The sequence below is a fragment of the Telmatherina bonti genome (genome assembly GCF_933228915.1).
Source record: "Telmatherina bonti genome assembly, chromosome: 7".
NCBI lineage: Eukaryota > Metazoa > Chordata > Actinopteri > Atheriniformes > Telmatherinidae > Telmatherina > Telmatherina bonti.
Genome location: NC_136625.1, coordinates 29,677,195 through 29,699,245, shown reverse-complemented (window position 1 = coordinate 29,699,245; position 22,051 = coordinate 29,677,195). Strand labels below are relative to the sequence as shown.

General features: G+C 39.4%; 1 protein-coding gene across 1 annotated transcript in view; it reads left to right on the top strand.

Moving 5' to 3' along the window:
* Positions 1–5,703: 5,703 nt before the first annotated feature.
* Positions 5,704–22,051, top strand: part of rem2 (RAS (RAD and GEM)-like GTP binding 2) — a gene marked incomplete at both ends in the record, with an annotated part of 34,229 nt that continues 17,881 nt past the window's right edge. Inside the window, 2 exons of the mRNA XM_079243152.1 lie at positions 5,704–6,034; positions 8,617–8,690. Coding sequence (XP_079099278.1) covers positions 5,704–6,034; positions 8,617–8,690 — 405 coding nt within the window. The remainder of the gene's footprint in view (positions 6,035–8,616; positions 8,691–22,051) is intronic.

The following is a 22,051-nucleotide window of genomic DNA, read 5'->3' as shown; positions in this document are numbered from 1 at the left end:
ATATGGCAAAAGGTAACACAGAAACCTGTGCATCTGGGCTGAAACATATTTGCTCTGTAGGACGAAAGAGAGGGACTCTCTTTCACCCTTCATCCCCCCCTCCCTCCTCTTACAACCCAACCTGCAGGGAGATCACTCCACTCACTCAAGGACGCGCCTCCTCACACACTCTGAGCAGAGAAAGGAGGGAGAGGAAGAGAGAGATAGCCAGAGAAACGGGGAGAGAGAAAGATGCAGGTATTAACTGGAGGTGGGGAGGGAAGCGCAGAAACTGCTGTCCGCTGGGACACCGAGAGGACTAGGGGGGATGTGTAGCGGTGCCAATGGCTTTTTCGCTTCCTCCACCTTTGAGAAGTCGCTTCTTATTTGAGACGCAGGTGTAGCCCCTTCAGCAGCGTCCAGCCTACTACTACCCATCCCAGCTGTCTCTCCTTTAAAGCCAGCGGGAGGGTGTTTTTACGCGCCGGAGCGGGAAGAATAACACGTTAAATGAATCGAGGTGCGCCCCTTTTGTGCGCTGCGTGCCAACGCCGTTGTAAATGCGATGCCGGGTCTGCAGCCAGCACAGATGACTTAAACCACACGGCGCTTGTTCAATAAAGAGAAGACTTATTGATAACCATGGCTGACCAGGTAAGGAGACATATTTCCACCTACCTCTCAAACCCACCTCGTGCGCTCGGCACAATAGCCAAGAATACACACACACACACACACACACACACATACAGAGGGGTGCTCATCTTTTTCCCTCCCCTGCGCTACAGTTTGGTTTTATCCCAAATTAAAGCCTGTTGTGTGAAATGTTTTCCCCTTCTTCGCTGAATGAAGCCGTCTTAGCAACTCCGTGGCGACTTTGAATGTTCCTATTCATTCCTTCATTTCTAACATATTTTAAGGTTTGTTGTAATATTTATGGATTCATACAGATTGATTGATCGGCTATGGGGTGGTTGATCGGTCCCAGGTGAATTCAAAATGAGTTCTCCAATAGACCTGAATATAGTTCCTGTACGACGAGTTAGTTGTAATGTAATGGTTACAAAAAGAGTCGGAGGAACTCTCCAGACATGAGCCTGGGTGGAGTCAGCAAGAAGCCGCGCTTTCACTGTGTAATTGGTTAGTACGGCTGAAAGAATGAAAACATTGCCTGTAGAATTAATTTTGTATTGTGTGCTGCTGTTTGCCCCAGTTTTTCTCGACAGCTTGGCAAGAAGGAGATTAACCCCTGACACACTGGCTCAGCCCCCCCCAGCCTCTCTGCTTGTGCAGATCACAAACAGTGAAGACATGCTTAATTGATTAGCACGTTCAATTAAACTAATAGAGCTAGCTTTCTGATCCTGTGTGAGGGATGTGCGCGTGGGGGTGACGGAGTGTGTATAACAACCCTTAAAAGTGCCACAGGCAGCCACACCTCAATGTTTTTTTTTTCCTCAAGATATACCATAACACTAAACAATGCCTCACAAACCTCAACACAGTTAGCTTTACAATAGAATACACACCTCCAAATAGGAGTTTAACTATTAGCCTGTTGAAAAACATTCGACTACATGGTGTTTTACACTTACATAGATTAACTATAGTCCTGTTGTAACCTTCTAAACTATAAAATACTACAAAGCACTGCAGTGTTGTCCTAACTATGCTAAACTTTACTGTATGACAGTAACGTGTTGCTAACACTGTGCTGTTCATGAGTAACGCCAACCTAAACCTAAACCTGAACCTAATCCAGCGCCAACATAAACCTAAACCTGATCCAACGCCAACCTAAACCTAAACCTAATCCAGCGCCAACCTAAACCTAAACCTAAACCTGATCCAACACCAACCTAAACCTAATCCATTGCTCTCTCACAGCAAAGTTTTGTGGTAATTGACGAAAGCTAACACGACTGACTTTTTTCTTAATATTGCAACCCGCTACTGCACGTACATGCCGGTTTGCCATCTTTTCATCCTCAGACTGTGACCGAGCAGAGGGGCGGGTCGGGAGCTTGTGGCGCCGCCTTGTGTGTTTGTGACGTATGACTGAAGTTCTGTTGGAGCTCGCCTTTTGTGGCCTGCCATTGGTTCACAATTATTCAAATACGGAAATACTCGGAAAATCTGTTTTAATCCAATTTTTCACAGGAAATATCCTTTAGAGTCAGAAAAATGCTACATAGGCATGTGAACAACACAAAAACATGACTTTATCTGGAATTGGTCTTAAAATGATAACACATGGTGTTGTATTATACATGTTGGAAAGCCTGATTCTCCCGTTCTCTTATGGGTATTCACTCTTCAAGTCCTGCTAGGCTAAGTGTGTGTCAGTCACTAATGCATGGCTGGCACCCAAATATCCAGTAGCCATCCCTTATTTCCATAACCTGGGACCTAACTCCATTCCCAGGGAATTCACAGTGGTGGATTGACCTGCTGTGAGTCCAGACCTCAACCAAACACTTGTGGGATCAGCTTGGGCATGCAACATGTGCCAGAGTGACTGACATAACCGTGCTGACTGATCTTCAGCAACTTCTGGTTGAGGAGCAGGATGCCATCCCACAGCAAAGTGTGACCAGGCTGGTGACCAGCATGAGCAGGAGGGGCCAGGCTGGGGCTTTGTGGATCTTCCACACGCTACTAAGTGTCCCTGGCAGTGTATAATAGATCAAATGTAAAAATGGCCAGTATGTGTGTTTTTTCTCATTACTACTATGAGGGAGTATAATCAACCAATCTGCCAAGCAACTGAGAACACACCAACAGGGGAGTATTTCATGTCTTTGGGAGTGTATTACCCACACGTTTAGCTGTGTTGCTCGTTCCACAGAAGCACAATCCTTACAAGTTTTACCTTGTAGTGAAGGTGACTTATCAGGTTTCCAGCAATGTAGAATGCAACACTGGTTGGTATAAATAAAATGGTGATATCACTGGCACAAACACAAATGTGCTTACTTTTTATTATAAGTCTGTAGCATCTAGGATCATCTATGTAATAATGTTGTATACAGCATTACATGTCATAACATGACTGTTATTTCTATTTTGCACAACATACCACTATTGTGTTATAAAATTACATTTTTTTTTACAGCCTTTTGCACACCAGAACATTTCACAAAACTACTTTGTTCAGGTCAGTGTAAAACAAATGTAGGTTTATAAAAATGAAACTTTAGTCTATTACACCAGTACACAAGACTGTTCTTTTTAGTGCAGTGTACTAACAGTATTTACAGCGTTACACTCCTAAACACACTGTTCACCATACTTTATAGGTAATATATAGCTTACTATAATCTTATATACTTAGCAGTACTCTGTTTGCTCTGCTACATAACACTAATAAATAATGAAGTTGTAATACTTTATAGTACTGTTGTAAGAAAACTATACTGGTAACTATACTTTTAATAATATGCCATTATTAAAATGACAGTTTTCTTTTATTCTCCAATTCACAACACTGTACTACACAATAATAACTTGTAATAGAATTATTAAAGCAGATTACTATATTCTCATTATTATTGTGCTTCACAGCAGTCCCCATCCTGCACAGCACATTTTATATACAATGGTCCAGGATTGCACTATGCTTAAGTGGTAGTGCAGTTGTGCAGTGGTTAGCACTGTAGAAGTGTTCTCCTGGTTTGTCTCTTAAAATTCTCCAGAGACATGCATGTTGGGTTGATAGGTGGTTCTAATTTGGTCGTAAGTGTAAGGGGTTCAGGGCTGTGTGTCTCTTTGGATTAGGCTTGTGATGGACAGGAGACCTGTCCAGGTTGTACCCAGCCTTTCACTCAGTTTCAAGAGGCTTTCATTACTCTCAAAAGGGAATGCACTTCTACATCTGATTGATGGATTGAAAAATTGACTGTCATAGTCTCCATTAATAGATGCCTATGCATGGTGAATAAATGCATTTGGGGTTTAATTATTTTGCTGGCCACTGCATTTATTACATCATGCACAGATTCATTACAGTAGCTTATAGTACAATGTCGTGCAGATAAGACCACACTACACAATAAAACATTTAGCATATTTAACTTATATAATAACACTAATCATATTACTATTTAACGTCGAACAATATACTGACATTGCACACTATATTACAATTTATACCATATACTAGGCTGTATTGCTAAACTAATTACATACATCTCTTAAGTACGCTTTTCCCTTTTTTTTAATTTAGTTATGTTCTATTTTAAAAGGGAATTCTGCTGTTATGAACATTGAAGTCCCAAAGTAATCCCAACGTGCTACGCTACTGTGTTGTATCAGGTGTTAAAGTGTTAAAGGATGCCATGAAAGCAAATAAATTAAGCCAATTGTGCAAAACGGTAACAAGTTCCTTCTTCATTTACACCTGTGCAGTCGATCGTTTTAATTCAGTCAAACAAAACATCCCAGAGGTAAAACCATACTACGCTGTGACCGTAAACATCCTTACTGTGTGACATTTTGGGTCTTTGTCGATTCTGTCAAAAGGAAGGTGTGTTAAGCTTAATCCTTAAAGACCTAACCCATTAAGAAGTGGTTGGGAAAGTCAATTTAAAAATGAGTCTTTATTTGTCTGTTTAAATATATATATTTACATGTTATTACCCTGTAATATGTCAAAATTCTTACAGTATAATCTTATGATTTCTGGTGTCAATTAAGGGGCAGAAGACTAGAATCAGATTCAACAGGATTTTGAAATGCCAAGTGTCTCACAAACTATATAAATTATGTGTGTCAGGCTGGCCTCTCATTGGTTAAGGTAAATTATGTAACTTAACCCAATTTTTTGGTCTAATGTGCTCCTGTTTGTGTTTCTGTCTCCTTTAATTAAGTGACAGTAACTTAGTTTTGCTTTGCCACTGGTGGACTCTGAGCCACAGATGCCCAGCGGAGCTGCTGATGCTAGATTAATTCCTGTATTTATATTGATGAGGGTCATCAATGGTTGACCTGTTGCAAAATGCGCACACAAACTTACACACTTCTCCAGTGTCTCTGGCAAGCTATTATTCTGGGGAAGATTTCTAGCAGCAATCAATACCGGTTTCATTTCTGAAATAATGAGGGATAGAGATAATGATTTTATTGTTTTGTCCTCCTTTCACATGAATTAAGCCTGCACTCATTATGTACAGTGTACAAGAGCCACCTGACCACACTTATTCCCCTGTTACACACAGCTGCAGTCTGTCTTTTTTTTCTCCCCTTGTGTCTCTGATATACACACCTCTTTTCTTTGTCTCAGGTCTCCACCCCGTTGACTGAGTCCTTATCAGCCCACTGTCTCTTGCAATCTTTCAGCAGCTACCCCTGCCTGTGCATCTCTGTGAACTCCATACCCCCCCCCTCAACCCCACCTTACCAGCTTTCTTCTTCTCTCTTACTTCCCTTTGACAGTTTCTTCATCAGCATCGCTCTCTCACACTAACACCTCATCTGTCTCACCGCTGCTGTTATCACCTCCCTTTTTCTTACACACTGGAGACACCCTTCCCCCTGTTTTATAGTGTTAACATTTACTACAACAGGCAGTGTCAAACAGGTAGATCTGCAGCTTGTTTGGGACTTTAGAACATTTTTTTTCAAGACCTTATTTCTTGGTGCATTACCATGTCTTTTCAAACCAAGTGGCTCTTTTATTGTGCTCACAGTTTTCTCTTTTTCTGTCTCAATTAATTCTAGTACAGTATGTTTCTGACTACGGCACCGCCTCTCCGGCGAGGGAGCACACCCCTGCCTGTCAAACACCAGTTGCGGAGGGAAGAGGCCGTATCAGATGACTGCGATTGGATCCCTGGTTTGGAGGATCCTACCACGTTGCCTATCATTGACACAGCCGTGCCTAGAGATGAGTCCTTCAGCCAGTCGGCGGCAGCCCAGCCAGCTTACCAAAGCCATGGCGGCGCATTGCGGATAGTTCTGCTGGGACAGAATGGTGTTGGCAAGTCATCGCTTGCCTTATCCCTGGCTGGACAGTCGGACAGATCCCTCTCTATAGACTCTGAGACACAAGCTTGTGGTAATGACCTGAACAGGGAGTGGGAGATCTTTTTAAAACGTCTTTAAGGTTTACATTTAGGAAACCTACCTTGGGAGGTACTCTGAGATAACTGGAGTTTATATGGCCTTTGCACAAGTGTAACATCTTTCTTAAATATTAAAAACTAAAACCAATAACAACAAGAAGAAAATCATTATGAAGGTAAAACAATCCATCCATTGTCAGTACTTATTTACTCCTATGTAGCACCGTGGAGAGGCCAGAGTGAAAGAATTGTAAGGTCGCATTCACACTGGCACCGAATGGTCCACTTCCAAACAAAACCTGGTCGACTTCCGTGGTTTGTTTAGAGAAGTGTGAACATGCATTCACACTGGTGCGAACCAAAGAAGCAAACTCTGGTTTGCTTGAAAACGGGTGAACCCTGGTGTGGTTTGCTTGCAGATAATGAACCATCCAGTGAATCAAAGAGATGAAGTGACATGGTACAACATGCCAGATAGCTTGCTTCTTCTCCTTGCGGTTCATAATGGGCAGATTCTAGTGAAAACTGCATTGGGTTTAAATATCAAAAACACAGACCCAAAGACTGCATAACTATGATTTCTGCCCCATTGTTTACATGTGGCCCTGCGATGGACTGGCGAGCTGTCCAGAGTGTATCCCGCCTTTCGCCCAGAGACTGCTGGGATAGGCTCCAGCTTCCCCCACGACCCTGAATTGGATTAAGCGGTTATGAAAACAAATGAATGAATGAATGAATGAATGTTTACATGCGATGAATGAGCCAATTTTAGACCTGGCCAATCAATGAGCAGGATTTTCTATTTTCTTCTTCTTGGTCAGGGAATATCACTACTTGAGAGCAGAGGTTGTAACTGCATGACTTTGTTTAGGAGGATTAATCCACCTGAGTAAATTGTGATGTGAAAGCAAATCAAATAAAAAAAGATGCAAAGTTTTTCGGAATTTCTACCCAATCAAACCAAGCTCCCTTGACTGTCCTGGTGTGAATTCAACCCAAGTCATGATGGGTTGATAAGGCTGCACCCTTTTTAGACTTTAATGTAAAATACGGAAGCAATGTGAAGGGGAAATGTGGCAGACAGTCACAGAGCCAGATATTTGCTTGTAAAGGAGAACAATTGGAACCAAGGCTACCATCACATGGAGGGAATACACTTTGGCATTAGTAGCCCCAAGTCCAGGGATCCTTAATCCTGATCCTTAAGGGCAGGTGTCCTGCAGAAGCTTCCCTGCTGCAATACACCTGCTTTAATCTCAGACTTGTGCGGCACTTAATGTTAAGCAAGCACAACCCATTGATTTAGCCACACAACTTTTAAAACCTGCAGGACAGTGGCCATCTAGGACCAAGATTGCGGATCCCTGCCTTAGTCAGTATAAATGAGCAAAGGCAAGCATTGGCACCATATCAAGGAGGTCTTTTTAGTGTCATATAGTGTGAACTTCATATGGAAAGGGCCTCTATTTCCCCTCCAAGGATGAAAGTCGCTACAGTGTTTTTCCCTTTCCGTCCCCGGTAGCCTCTGTCAGTCATTGGGTCAGTGTAACACCAGGGATAATCAACCCTTCAGCCAGCCAGTCGATCAGTCATTGTCAGTGTCAGACTGCAGTGTCTAATGCATGAAGCTGATGTGCTTGTCTCCCAACACACAGCATTTATCACAACCCATGTTGTACTACTGGATTCACGTATCATAACTCAACCTATTAGAAAGCATTTGCTGAAACATTGTATTAGCTGTAAGCGGAGTAACATTTTTCCTGCCCCCATTAGCTTCGTTATGTGATAACTAATGAGGGAGCGTTAATTTACACCAGAAGTTTGATGTGCTTGTGCCTGGAAAAACACATTTCTGTCAAGATTGAGGATTTGCAGATTCATTCAAGAAATTTGGGTCAAAGCAAATCTAGCGAGAATATTTTCTGAGGCATAATGATCATGCACAGTTAATAATGCAGAGTTTATTCTTTTCACACCTGCAATGTTTAAACACATCTAGAATGGAAACATGCTGGTTTATTTCACTTTATCACTACATAAATACACTTTTGATTTCAGATATAAAAATGGAGCAGGATAAGCGCTAAAGTAATTTATCCAAACAAACAGCATGCCGTTTAGTGAATCAGATGCTTTCTATTGTTCGAGGGTTTTGTTGATTTTAATCCAAATTGAAGATGTAGTGGGTGACATTCAGTTTTGCACAACAGATCAACAGTCTTACTCTTGCTTTGTAATTATGGCGCCATAATAGATACCACCTTATCCTCCTCATAGTATTTTTCCCAAAGTTCCCCCCTTGAGCATTGACTATTTAAACACCCACCCTGACAATGAGTTTAAGTATCAGGAGTAGGTCAAGGACATGCAGTTAACACACTGACGTAGTGCCTGAAACTGCAGATACTTGGCTTTAGCAAAGCATCTTATTTTGTGTTACTAGTGTCAAATTTATGTAAAGTAAAATATTTTACCAATGCACACCACACTCTTAGTTTGTAAGCACAACAATTGATCTTGTATTAAGTAAATGATGTTTGCTGATGTGTGTCACATGGGTATTTGGTTGCAGGTGAGGGCTATGAGTGCACAGTGACGGTGGACGACGAGGACAGCAAAGTAATTATCTTCGACAACTGGAAACAGGTGAGTTACAATTAGTTATTTTTCTTCTTTTTATTTCATACTGTTTGGCTTGATTTCCTATATTCTGATGCTCTTTTTATATTCTTTTTCTGTGGCGCTTTTAATCGCAAAGGCAAACTTAAAGTTACTAAACGCTCTGTAGCCACCCGGTCCACCTACAAATACAGGTCTCAGCCCGATTCAAGTGGACTAAATACAGGAAGCGGACTACAAAAGAAAGTCATTTCCTGCTTTGACGTAGCATTGCATTGTGAGTAAATACATAACAATCGTGTTAAGAGTCCTCTGCCTTGTCTGTTGTTCATACTGCGGTCATTGTTGCAGTGTAAATCTGCAGCATGTCTGCTTAAAACAAAATAAAAAACCCAAAACAGCAATAGTTTAGTGCTCTATGCTTAATTCACATTGGAGTTTTCATCTTCATGCGGGTCATGTTCTCTCTTTTGCTAAATACTCGTGCAGCGACACCTTTGGTGGGAATGGGGATATATTATAGGAAAGGTTTGGCGTGTTTGACCAAAGTGCAGCGGGAACGTGATCTCGGTCTGAATGAATACACCCCCTACAACTGAGCCGAGTCCCCAACTGGACCGATTCTAGAGAACTATCCTGATGTGAAAGCACCCTAAGTTACTATTTCAGTTCAGTATTAAAATAAATTTCTGTATTCTAAATGATTTTACCAGGTATGACTTTGGTTTTCTGTACGTGAAGATGTAATGTGTTTAGCATTCAAAGTACTCACTGTCTGAGAACTTTTTAGTTCTGAGGCTGTAGATATGAACTTATAGACCAGGGATGGTCAATCCTGGTCCTCGGGGGCTGGTGTCCTGCAGGTTTTCCAAGTGTCCCTTGTGGGATACACCTAACTCTAACTCAGACAAGCTCTGCATGTCTGCTTAATACACATTGTTTTGAATCAGGTGTGTTGCAGCAGGACACTTGGAAAGCGGGCAGGACACCAACCCTGCAGGACCAGGATTGAGGATCCCTGTTTCAGACCGAATGATGCACAGTGAGGAATATGAGGAGAGTTAGCTATAAGGTTGAGTAGTTAGCACTGCACACTGACAGCAAGAGGGTCACTGGTTCAAACCTCAGCTGGGGGAGGGGGTTACAAATGGTGGCCTTTCAGTGTAGAGTGTGTGGAGTTGTTGTTCTCTCCAGGTATTCCATCTTATTCCCACCGTCCAAAGACATGATTGACAGGTTAAGTAATGGGTCCAAATTCTCCAGAGGAGTGAGCCTGAGTGGTTGTTTGTCTCTTTGTGTTGTTGTGTTGGCCCCATGATGGACTGGTGACAGGAGAGCACCTACATATATATATATATATATATATATATATATATACATAGGTGCTCTCCTGTCTGTCTGTCTATCTATCTATCTATCTATCTATCTATCTATCTATCTATCTATCTATCTATCTATCTATCTATCTATCTATATTAAGAGTGTGACTTGACAGTCTGTCTAATGAATAATTCTTGATTAATGGCATTTTAATTGCATAATAAAATTTGCCCCAAAAGGCAAAGTTTTTCTTTTCATTTAAATGGATTTTGAGTGTTTATTAAATCGAATATTTGTAAAAGAGATTAATATAATAAATTTAATCACTATTATTGTCTGGAAAAATTTATTTAACTTTGAAACAATAAAAGTAAATTGAAAACATCTTGGCCAAAACTGAACAGACCCAAAGTTGGAGTGTCATTTCAAATACTTAAACTAACAGCTATATATATATATATATATATATATATATATATATATATATATATATATATATATATATATATATATATATATATATATATATATATAAAATACATAAATACAGTTTGGCTAAAATATTTCTGTTGTTCAGATTATGTTCTTAAAATATGCTGTTTCAGTATTTTTATCTGCTGCATAGAAAGGCTTCTTATTGGTGTTGGAGTTCATGAATTAAAACGGTCTGATTGATTCTGTCCTTATATGTGAGGCCAAATTTAAGTTTAAATCTGGTTTGAAGACAAACTAGTATCATCCCTTTGCCTGTCCTGTGAATTGTTCATGAATAGGTTTCCTTCCTGTTAAAAGGGAGTTTTTTCCTTCCCACTGTTGCCAGTGTGCTTGCTCAGGATGGGAGATTGAGTTGGACTCAACTCAATCTGTTGGTTTCCTTATATAGGCTATTATGAATTGGCTTTCATTATGTTTTCCCCTCTGTCTGTAAAGCGTCTTGAGATGGCATTGCCGTGATTTGACGCTATATAAATAAAGTTGAATTGAATTGAATTGAATATATAGAAGTGCTTAATTTTCTAGTCCTGTCTGGGGTGATGGTCACAATAACCTTGGATATGTACCCTGCTACTGGATGCAGCGCAGATAAGTGAAGCTCCATGTTGTAGTATTCGGGTTCCTCTGATGTCAAAATTCCTTGCCTGTGCTTCTGAAATGATAGAAAAAAACGGCCATTTGTTCAATTTCTCTGATGGGCAAATTATTTGTGTGCATTCGAGTAGAAAAAGTGTGTTCATATTCCTGCTTTCATGTGCATATATGCATGTGTGTGTGGCCTTCGGTATAGTGAGACTCCTGCTGGATCAGCTGTGCTCATTGTACTCAAACTCTTTGTAGTTCCCTAATTTGAGAAGGTGGAACTCACTTCTTTGTTAACTCTTTTTTTTTTCTATTTAATTCTACGGCAAAGAAGAAACTTTCCCCTCATTTCTTTGTTCTGCCACTATGCATCATTGGGTTTTGAGTAGGAGCTAAAGTGAACCTAAGGCAACAATTCTTGTATTGGAGGAAATTTGAGGCGCAGCAGGCGGCAGAGTAGAGCAGTAAAAGCTTGTGGAAATGCACCTTGTGACACTCGGAACATTATGCCGAATCACACAGCCTGCTGTTATTTATGGATATTAATGATATGATGGAGCAGTAAGCACGCTAATTACTCTGTGGGGTGGATTGTCCTATGGCAGATGTCCACTGGCCCAGCAGGAGCCCTCTTCTTAAGGTTAAATTATTCAGATGCAGCTACATTTAACTTCTGAAGAGCTCCGTAGAAAATCTGCTCATTTTTCATCAGATATTTTGCTCCCCTTCCTTCCCACAGCTGTCATCACATCCAAATCTTCCCAATCCATTCAGTTCATGACATATTTTTGTGCTTGCTTGCCTCTTTCCTCTGGTAAAATCTCTCTGAAAGTTAATTACATTTGTGCATGTCAATACAAGGCAGGGCATTAAGGCTGAAGCAACAGATGTAGTTCAGTTGGAAGCCTGGACCGCCTCCAAGGCCATCGGCAGTTGTGGTGGGGGCAGAGAGGACTGGACAACGTCCCACTCAGCAATTTGTGCTCGTGTGTTTGTGCTTTTCTTTAAAAAAAAAAAAAAAGGGTCATGCCTTTTGATTGAGGATGTACACATAAAATCCAAACAGAAAGTCAGGTATGGAGACAGATGCCATCCAGCTGCATCGCATGTGCCCCGGCCTTGAATTGGCACAGCGTTTACTGCCTGCAGTCCCAAGAGGCGGGGCATCTGGCCTTGTAGAGCTGCGAGCATTCTCCATGGGGCAACTTAACCTACACCCAGGTTACCATAGCAACATGCACAGACACACACACACATACAGACCCGCACATAGAAAGCTGAATTAATCACTCATTCACGCATAAAATCATGCTAGAACAGTCAGCATCCAACACTGTTGTGCTTCATGCTTCTGCCTCTGACCAGCACCATCAGCACATCGCTCTGCAATACAAACTGTGAAAAACGTTGCAAGAAAAAAAAAAAACTGTTCCACTCACACTCTGGAATTGTTCCTTCAAGTGCTTCATGGTATGAACTGCTGCTGACTGACACAAGAAGGTCTAGCTGGAGCAATCATTTTAACAATCGGAGTTTAGGGAACGTGCATAACAAACCGCAGGTGGGACGAGTTGCAAGTGGAGGCTCTTGTAAATACTGTATTTTGGTGTATTGTTTGTGGTTCATTGGCATGGATAAAACGAGGTAAACATGGCAGTGTACAGCCGACATGCACAGAAGGAGGAGTGCTCAGCCAGACGCCCAGGCCTTGTGAGCATTATGGGTGTCATGAGGCAAAGGAAGGTTTAAATAAGTCATCTATGTGCCCAGAATAGAAACACTGACATACTTGTCCTTGACCTAACCAGCCCATGTTGTCCTCTGCTTTAGACAGACGTTGGATGTTTCATGGATGCCTTAATACAACCAGTTGGCTTCTGTGTGCAGGGGGGATAAATGGGCTTCATCACCCTTCTCTCTAATGTGTTTGTCTCAGTGTTTGTTCATGTCTTAAATTATCTCAGGCATTAAGACTTTCCATGATTATTTGATAGATTTAAATTGAAATATTTATTATGGACAACAGAACTGTGCTGCCTCAGGCTCAGGGAATCTAATCCAGTGACGTATCTGTGTTTATCTGCATGCATTTGGGAGAATTTCCAGCTGACCTTAACAGGATGCATGGTTTATTGCATTAAAGCAAGTCAGGAGAAAATCCAGGATCTAATTTGGGGGGAGATAATTGCTGCTCTACTGCAATTTTGCTGCTGAATTAGGAGGGGGGGAAATGTCACTCACATAATTCTTGGAACTGATTTGGGTTTCTGTATGGAATCATGCCCATTGAAAGGAAATCCCAGAACATTTTTCACGTACTTCTTTTTCTTTTGTGAGGTCTGATGTGATGAGTTCTGTGCCATTTCATGCCCTTATTCATATACATTATCCATATACAGTAAACTATTTTACCCTGTTTTGTTTGTTGTATTTTCTGCAGTGGAATCACTCAATTTAATGCAGAGAACTCAGTGTGAATGAAAAAAAAAACAAAGCAGAAGTTCATGACTGGAATAATTGGTTTTGAATCAAAACTACTTAAGTTGTTGCCTTTCACCCAAAGACAAAGCAGAAGTTCATGACTGGAATAATTGGTTTTGAATCAAAACTACTTAAGTTGTTGCCTTTCACCCAAAGACTGCTGGGATAGGCTCCAGCTTCTCCGCAACTGTTGATTGGCTTAAGTGGTTAGGATAATGAATGGATGAATGAACTTAAGTTGTTCTACAGTTTCAAATGGTGACACATATTCACATGCAGAATTCTACAGTAAAAAAAATGTTGAGTTTAGTTTTATATTGTACGGCAGAAAAACAGAAGCTTCAGAGGCACAGACCTCCACCAACCACAAATTGTATTTTATTTTTAGTTTTTACGTTTTGTTTTTTTTTGCCAGTTATTGTGTGCATTAATTTTGAGTTAGAAGCTCTGATGGTAAAAGTATCCCAACAGAAAAGAGTTCTTCAAAAATTTCCTAGATCCAGGCAATGATCCGGATCACCCCTAAATATCCAGTCAGTTGTTCCTTATCCTGTTTCTGAGATTTCCTGAAAATTTTAATCAAAATCCTTTCATAACTTGGAGGTAATGACACTGGTTCCAGTGATATCCAGCTGAGTACCTTATGCATCATTTGGAAAGCCTCCGGGTGTTTCCCAGAGGCCAAAACTCCTTGTGGCTGGTTTCACTAAACCCCAGCGCAAAGCAAAATGCAAACTTACTGTTGCTGCTAACTTTCCTTTCCCTGTGTGAGTCAGTTTCAGTGAAGAAGAATGTCATAACATTATATCAGCCTCGTCTTTTTTTGTGTAGTGTGTCTATTAAAAAGTCCAGTTCACTGTCAACTGCTAATTTAACCTGGCTGCAAACTTAGGCTGGCTACTACTTACATTGCTTGCCCGAGTGTCATGAGACAGATTGTTGTTACTGTGTTCTTTCTTCTTCTTCTTTATTGTATCCTTCATCTTCTGAAATGCTGACTATTCATATAAATATCAGTTACTCAGAAGGATAAATGTTATTAACTGTGAGAACTACAACATGATACCAGTTGGAACGTGAGGTGCCAGCGCTTCTGACGGGATTGTTATCATTCCTAATGGCAGCAGTCATTGATGCAAACGATGGCAGGTATGGCTTTAAGGCACTTTAAAAGACTTTAACACTTTAAGATGGGTTATTAGCTGTTCTGAGTCATCTGACACATTAGATAAGTTTCAAAATTATTTTCCATTTTTTAAATAGTCATTTAATTAGAAGGGATGGAAAAGTTGATGTGACTGTAGTCTTTTTTTAATCTTCATGTATATTTCATTCCAGCACCAAAACTTCTCAAATAAATTTTTTTATAATTTTGTTCGTTGTATTCAATCTGAATAAAAATTAATGTGATGGAACGGCGACCTGTCGAGGATATACTCTCGCCTATAGTTCATGAACTACAACCTATATCCAGTATAAGCCAGTACAAACTGAATTATAAGGATGGTATTTAACATCAATAATTATGACCAGCAATTGTTACAAACAAAATTACATGTAATTTTGTTATACATTGTTGTTTTTTGTGAATTTTATTTTATAAAGCACCTTGTGCTTTGACACAAATTGGTTCTATTCTGCATTCATAAATACGGTACTCCTACTTCCTTTATTAGCTCCACAGAATGTAATTATGACAATTTGCCAAAAGAATAGCACCGTTTGGTTGTAAGAAACAGTAGCAAATTAGTTGAAACCTTTAGCCTGTTAGCTACGTAGCATGGCAGCTAATGCTAAGTATTTAAAGCTCTAATGTCTTGCTATGTAGCTGATGTTTGTAAGTTATATTTATACAGAACAGCTCCTGTAAGACTTCACAAGATTAAAAGAAAAGTTAAATTTTATTCAGTGTCTAGAATAACAAAAGCCTCCTTACAGTTGTGATAATTTCAAAACAACTGCAGTACAACTAAGATTTAGGAAATAAATAAATATTGTATTCAAAAGTATTAGAAAGTATGCAATAATAATAATGTTTTATTGTCGCCAAGAATGAAATCCTCTTTTGCCCCCTCCATCCCCCTCTTTACATGGAGGTCAAAGATCAACCCCAGAACAGCCTCCCTGGAAAGGGTAGGGATTTGGAGACTTAGTAGTGGACAGGCTTCAAGCTAAACATGCTGATCTTGAATCTGGGTCATGCAGACATGTTCACTATTACACTATGCTTTTGTGTACGTGTGCATGTGTGTGAGGTGGATGTAGATGGCATGCAACAGTGTGTATGGTATGCTGTGTTGTGATGTCAGCTGCATTCAGTGATGTGGTCACTTTTCGTCTCTGCGCTCTCGCAACTCTTTGTAATATATGTGGACGTGCGCATATGAGCATTTTGCCTATGCAGTATGGGCTAGGTGACCCCTTATATTTCTGCAGGGAGGTATTGGATCTTGGCTCCAACCTACTGGCTCAGCAGTCCTTTTCTTACAGCTTCGTCATGCAATCATCAGATTTTTTTTTCCTTTGGCACATAGCAAGGTTTTTCAGCCACCCTTTCTATGTTTGTTCCTCCCTCCCCTTGCTTCTTTTCCTTTCCTTTTTTGTTCCCTCCATTCATCACGCCAGCATCTTTATCGATCTGCCTGCTCTTTCATTCTGCTCTGACAGCCAGTCAGACTGACGGGTAGAACACAAGCCAAGGAGGCAGATGTGAGCAAAGTGCACATGTTTGCTTTTGATAAAGCCAAATGGTAGCGAGAGACTTTATGTATTTATCTGTGCACGCGAGTGTGCGCTTGTGCAAGCAGGTGGGGGATGTATTTGACCCTTTGTTTCTGTGTAAAGGCCCTAAGCTGCTTTACTCATATATCTTTTACAAAGCAAACAACTTAGGAGCCAATAGATTGTAATCGTTCAGGGTCTTTGTTCCTGGCAGTTAGGAGCACGTTGTATAATGACGAATATGTGCACACACACGACGTAGTAGTTCCAAAACAAGGTCAAAGATGTTCTGTGTTATCTGCCTTTTTTTTTTTTTGCACAGCTGGAAAGAATAATAGTTTGAGTGCTGGTGGAGCCACAGTGTGTTATGCAAATGAAGTCTGATAAGTGATTCATTGTCCTCGTTGTTAATGGGTGCTGATGTTGTGCGGGGCAGTAAGTGCATGCTTATGTATGTTAGCATTAAAGTCATGCCGAAGCATAATGAAACATGGAAATAATGGGCTTTTTACAAAAGCGTTTAACATTTTTGGGAAAGCAACACATTTTATGCTTTTTGATGTATTGATAGGTAATGGTGGTAAACCTCAAACCAACCACAAGGTGACTAATTTTTCACTAGTTAATGCAACAGAAATTTAAGTTATAAAGATTTTCTGTGCTAGAAATTGTGACGTGGCCAAAGATGATAGAATTGCCTACCTTAGGAGAAATACTCCAGGACGGCCCCCCCATAACCCCAGTAATGTACACAAGGAATGTCAGTGTGGCTTCAAAATGAGTTAGAAGTTTTAAGGTTGGAAGCTTCTGAAGTGTTGCTTTAACATTCTTGTTTCATGCTAACTATTCAACAAGTGACCACAGGTGTCTGAAGTCATTATGAGACGGTGCAGATGAAATACTGACTGAAATTTGATATGTTTTTGAGTTTTGTCTTCTTTAGCTGAAATGTGCCCGGATAGTTATGGCGCATTATCCAAAGCACAAATAACACCTGCATTTTTAATAGTTCTTATTCTACATATTGGAAAGTTATGGGCTGATCTTGAATTTAATGACTTCAGTCTGGCTTAGTTCACCACCTCACCATCTGTCTGTAAAAATGCTCATTTGCATAAGGTTCCAAGTCTCTAAAAGAAGTTTTAGAAAAGTGGGTGTCGTGGAATTTATCTGATGAAAAATAAATCAAGAACTGTGTTCTGTCCAGTTTATTGACAATGAACAGTTGTTGCAAGCGAGAGGTCTCGAGAGCTCTGTCTGCAGCTCAGGGTCTTACAGCGTTCTTTAGGCAAACAAAAACAACCAAATCAGGCCCTGGAACAGAACATCTTGTTGTTGCATACATTTACTAAAGCAAGCTTTCTAAACTACTGTAAACCATGTAGAATATATATTGCTACTACATAAAAGAATAAATAAGTAACATTAAAACAGAAAAATGATGATAAATGTCTAATTTCCACTACAGTGGGTAATTTTTTTTTGTTAAGTTTGCACTTAAACATCCTAACATTCTGTCTGAGCTGACATTCAGAGTGTACGCTAAAGTTATACATCACAGCACAGAGACAAGATGCAGAAACAACTTCCTCTTTTATTTTTATTTCGTAATCAAAAAACCCTTGTACAGGAAGAATAGTTGGTCAGAAGATGCACACATTTTTCATACAAGGCACAAATCAAATGTAAATTCCTTTTATTCCGACCTGGAAGAATAGTTTAACAGTATTTTTTTTTCTTCTACTTTTGTTTCTCGTCACAACTTTTCCTTTTACACTCTAATGCAGTTGTGGGTGCTGTGAATAACTGCAGCCATGCATAATGGGAGTGTTTGAGCTTGAGCAGTGCTGGAAAACACCTTGCTAATGTCATTTTAAGAAGAGAGCAGATACTTGGAAGTTGTTCTCCTTTTCTAGTACTGGGTGATGAACGGCTCAAACCCCATCTAATATTTTCAGCAACTCTTTCAAGAGAAGAAGTAAAGCAGCCTACTTGCTCCGTGTGTACATCTGTGTCACTGATATGCAAAACTGTATCACTCAATATGCAGACAGAATTCTTCCACTGCAGACAAATCACAGGTTTGGAGACCTGCATGAGACATGATCCTGTTATTGTACAAGGTTTTCTTTCACTTTTTGTCATTTTGTTTGTAATTCCTTGTTTAAATACCTGTTGTTTTTTATTTAGTCTTTTTTTTTTCGGGAGGAGGGGGGGGGTGTATGTAAATATGTAACTTGCATACTTCCAGTCAGGTTGTAATTCAAGAGCAAAGACTAGTGAAAGTAGCAGATTTAATTCTCTCATCTTCATCGACATATCGACATATATTTAATTAGGAATTGTTACACTTTTCTTTGTTCCCGCTTCGACTGTCAAATCTATTTAACTGTAGTATAAATGCTATTATTTTTCTTTTTTTTAAGTGTCTGAATCCATTTGTGGCTGAGAATGTGCCTGATCATGCACAGCACACTGCATCATGAATACAAGTCATGAAACAGAATCGTACATCTGCTGCTTTGCAACAACAGTCCTGGTGCACATTTCTGTGTGCTCAGTTTTTTGTCAGAAGAAGACAGAATTTAAGGCGTCTGGCTCCTGGTCTTTGCCTCTGTGTTCATCAGCAAAATGTACTTTTCCCTTGAATGTTCTTTGTAGACTTCAAAGGCTTTTCCTTCCAGCTCTCCCATGCAGGTCAAATTTGTGTAATTTCTTTCCGATATCGAAGACCACTGCTCCAGGAGATCCCTGAGGTTTTTGGTTTGTTTTTTTTTAAAAATCAGACACTGTGCTATTGGGCTTAATTAGCTGGGGTTGGCGAGTCATTTGATATAAATACAAGTGCTACATGATTATACAGGCTATGGAACATTTTTTACAAAGAAAACGTTGTGTGTGTAGAATACTCTAATACAAGAAACAAACATTCAGATATATGTGAAAATGCCATGAAATCCTAGACTATGTTCATTTTATCTTTAACTCAACAGATACTAGAAAACATAAAGGTAGTCATGTCTGTCATTATGGACCAACTTAATTGTGTTAAGAAATGACAAAAAAAAACAAACAAAAAAAAAAAAGAATCATGACAGCAATACAACTAAAAACACTGCAATAAAGACATGTTTACCACATTGTTCCATCATGTGGAAACTAGACTTCCTTCTAATGCTTGTATATGTTATAACCCAAATTATAAAATACATTGGAGTGCCATGTATAATGTAGATGAAAATAAAATGCAATGATTGGAAAATTTCAATATTTATCCCCAGTAGAGCATAAACAGCATATCAGATGTTGAAACATACATTTTCCCATTTCATTGACAATATGAGCTCATTTTGAATTAAATGTAAGGAACATATCTAAAAACAGTTACAACAACAAGAGGCTGCAAAGGAATTGAAACAACAACAACTGGAGGAGCGTTTGACAACTAATTAAGTTAATTGGCAACAGGTCAGTAACATCGCCATGCCCAGTGGACTGAAAAGGAGAAGGACCATCCAGCTTGTCATCAACAGTTGCCGGCATCTCTGATGGTATGGAGTTGCATTAATGTCTACGGTGTAGGCACAACATTCCTCTTCTAAAACATCAGTAACTGGTCTCCTGTCTTTCCAGATGTTTATAGACAGCTGTTAAAAGAAGAATGGATGCTATACATACATATATATATATATATATATATATATATATATATATATATATATATATATATATATATATATATGTATATATATATATATATATATATATATATATATATGTATATATATATATATATATGTATATATATATATATATATGTATATATATATATATGTATATATATATATATATATATATATATATATGTATATATATATATATATGTATATATATATATATATATATATATATATATATATATATATATATATATATATATATATATATATATATATATATATATATATGTATAAATATATATTTTTATTGAAGTCTTCACTTAGTGATTGAAAATTTTACCATATGGAGAATTTATTTCAGCTGCCAAAATTTGGGCCAGTATTTATTACTCATTTCAATTCAGAGCCAGAATTGTATGTTTCGTGCCAACCAGGTTATGTTATTGCACTCATGAATCTTTAGCCACGAGGGAGAAGAGTCTCAGCTCCAGTTGGTGGAAAACTTAATTTATAAAACTCTGCTTTGCGTGCAGAAAACCTTTCTAAGCTCTGCACATTGTGTAAACCTACCAGAATAAATCTGCCATTTAAACAGCAAAGCTTCTCCTGATGCATCCAGTCTTTAGGAACTCAGTCTTAATATTTCTCCTGACTGGAACTAATGCGAGAAAATCAAACAAAGCAAAGCTACCTGAAACCATAACAGCACTAAATAAAATGTGTTATCTTCACAATTCTTTTTGCCTAATTTATGTAGCATATTAGGGAGCTCATGTGGAGATGTTAGTCAAATGTAATCTGACATAAATGGCCTGAATGGGTCTTTTTTTATTGGATTATTTCAGTAATGTGCTCATTGAACTCTGTGTATTTGCAGATGATTTCAATATTATTGTACGCAGACCCAGCCTTTGTGTTTGTGTGTCAACCCATGTGAGTATGGGAGGAGTAAGTATTGACAGATGGCCTGCTCTCCGTGAGAAGAGAGGAGCTGCTTAATCGAGAAGGGAAAAAAAAAAAAGAGAGGAAGAGAGTTGGCACTGTTGTGAGTCTCGCTGCCTCCGTTTGATAGAGAGGTATATTTACTCAGTCACAGTTTTTCTCCTGAAGCTCTCCATCACGCCCCAAATCGATGTCTACTCCAAGTCGGTGCTCGTTTGCTTACCAAGATTAGTGTTCTTCACTCTTTTTTTCCTCTCTCGATGTCTTCTTATTTCCATTCTTTATCCTTACCCCTCCTCTGTCAGACAGTGACAGGTGGCCAGCATCTCCTTCCCCTCCCCTCCTCTTCTCTTCTTCTCTCAGTGGCTTTTCCTGTGCTCCGTCGAACAGAAAAAGCGCTGAGGCTCTCTCCGTGCATTTCCTGCTCCGGGGTCTGATCTGATGGTACTTGGCCATGAGAGACATTGTGAATTTTTCAGGCGTCTGAAAGTCTCCGGAGGACTGGAATTTACAGTACCTCCAGGGCTGTGGATGTAGGACAAGGGCATCTGTGCATTCGCACACATGGAAATACACTCACACACATACAGAGACACATAAAGCATTATTTTTCTGAATTTATGGAGACCTACTGTCATCATAAATCTTTCCCCGACAGAATTTCTATCCTCACAAATCAGACCTCACTAATATAGTTGGCTCTTCTGGTTTGGACCTCACATATTTAAAAACACACAGTCTGTCACGCACACACAAACACACAAAATATGCTGTCCACAGCAAGCGGGTGGATTGGGTTATCTGGTGGAAATAACATGTTTCGATATTGATTCTTTTACAAGTGTTTGTGGCTTCAGACTCTTATTTCCTGTGGAAACACCACTGGGATGTCTCCGAGGCTTCTACTGCTTAAGATTATGCCTTGTTTCTAAATTATACAACAGACAGTTTTAGATTCAATCTGACATGAAATTTTTTTTCAGTTTATGCCTGAGCTTATGAATATTCCACAAATGTTGTCTTCTGGTAATGCACTAACGAGATTTTATGTTAAGCATTTGTTTCACTGCAGAACAGCCGCTTAGACCTTTAGACTGTAGCTTCTTTGGTTTTTCTTTGTCATGCAGTTTTAAGAACATGGTGGTGTCTGGTGATGGGTTTCTGTTT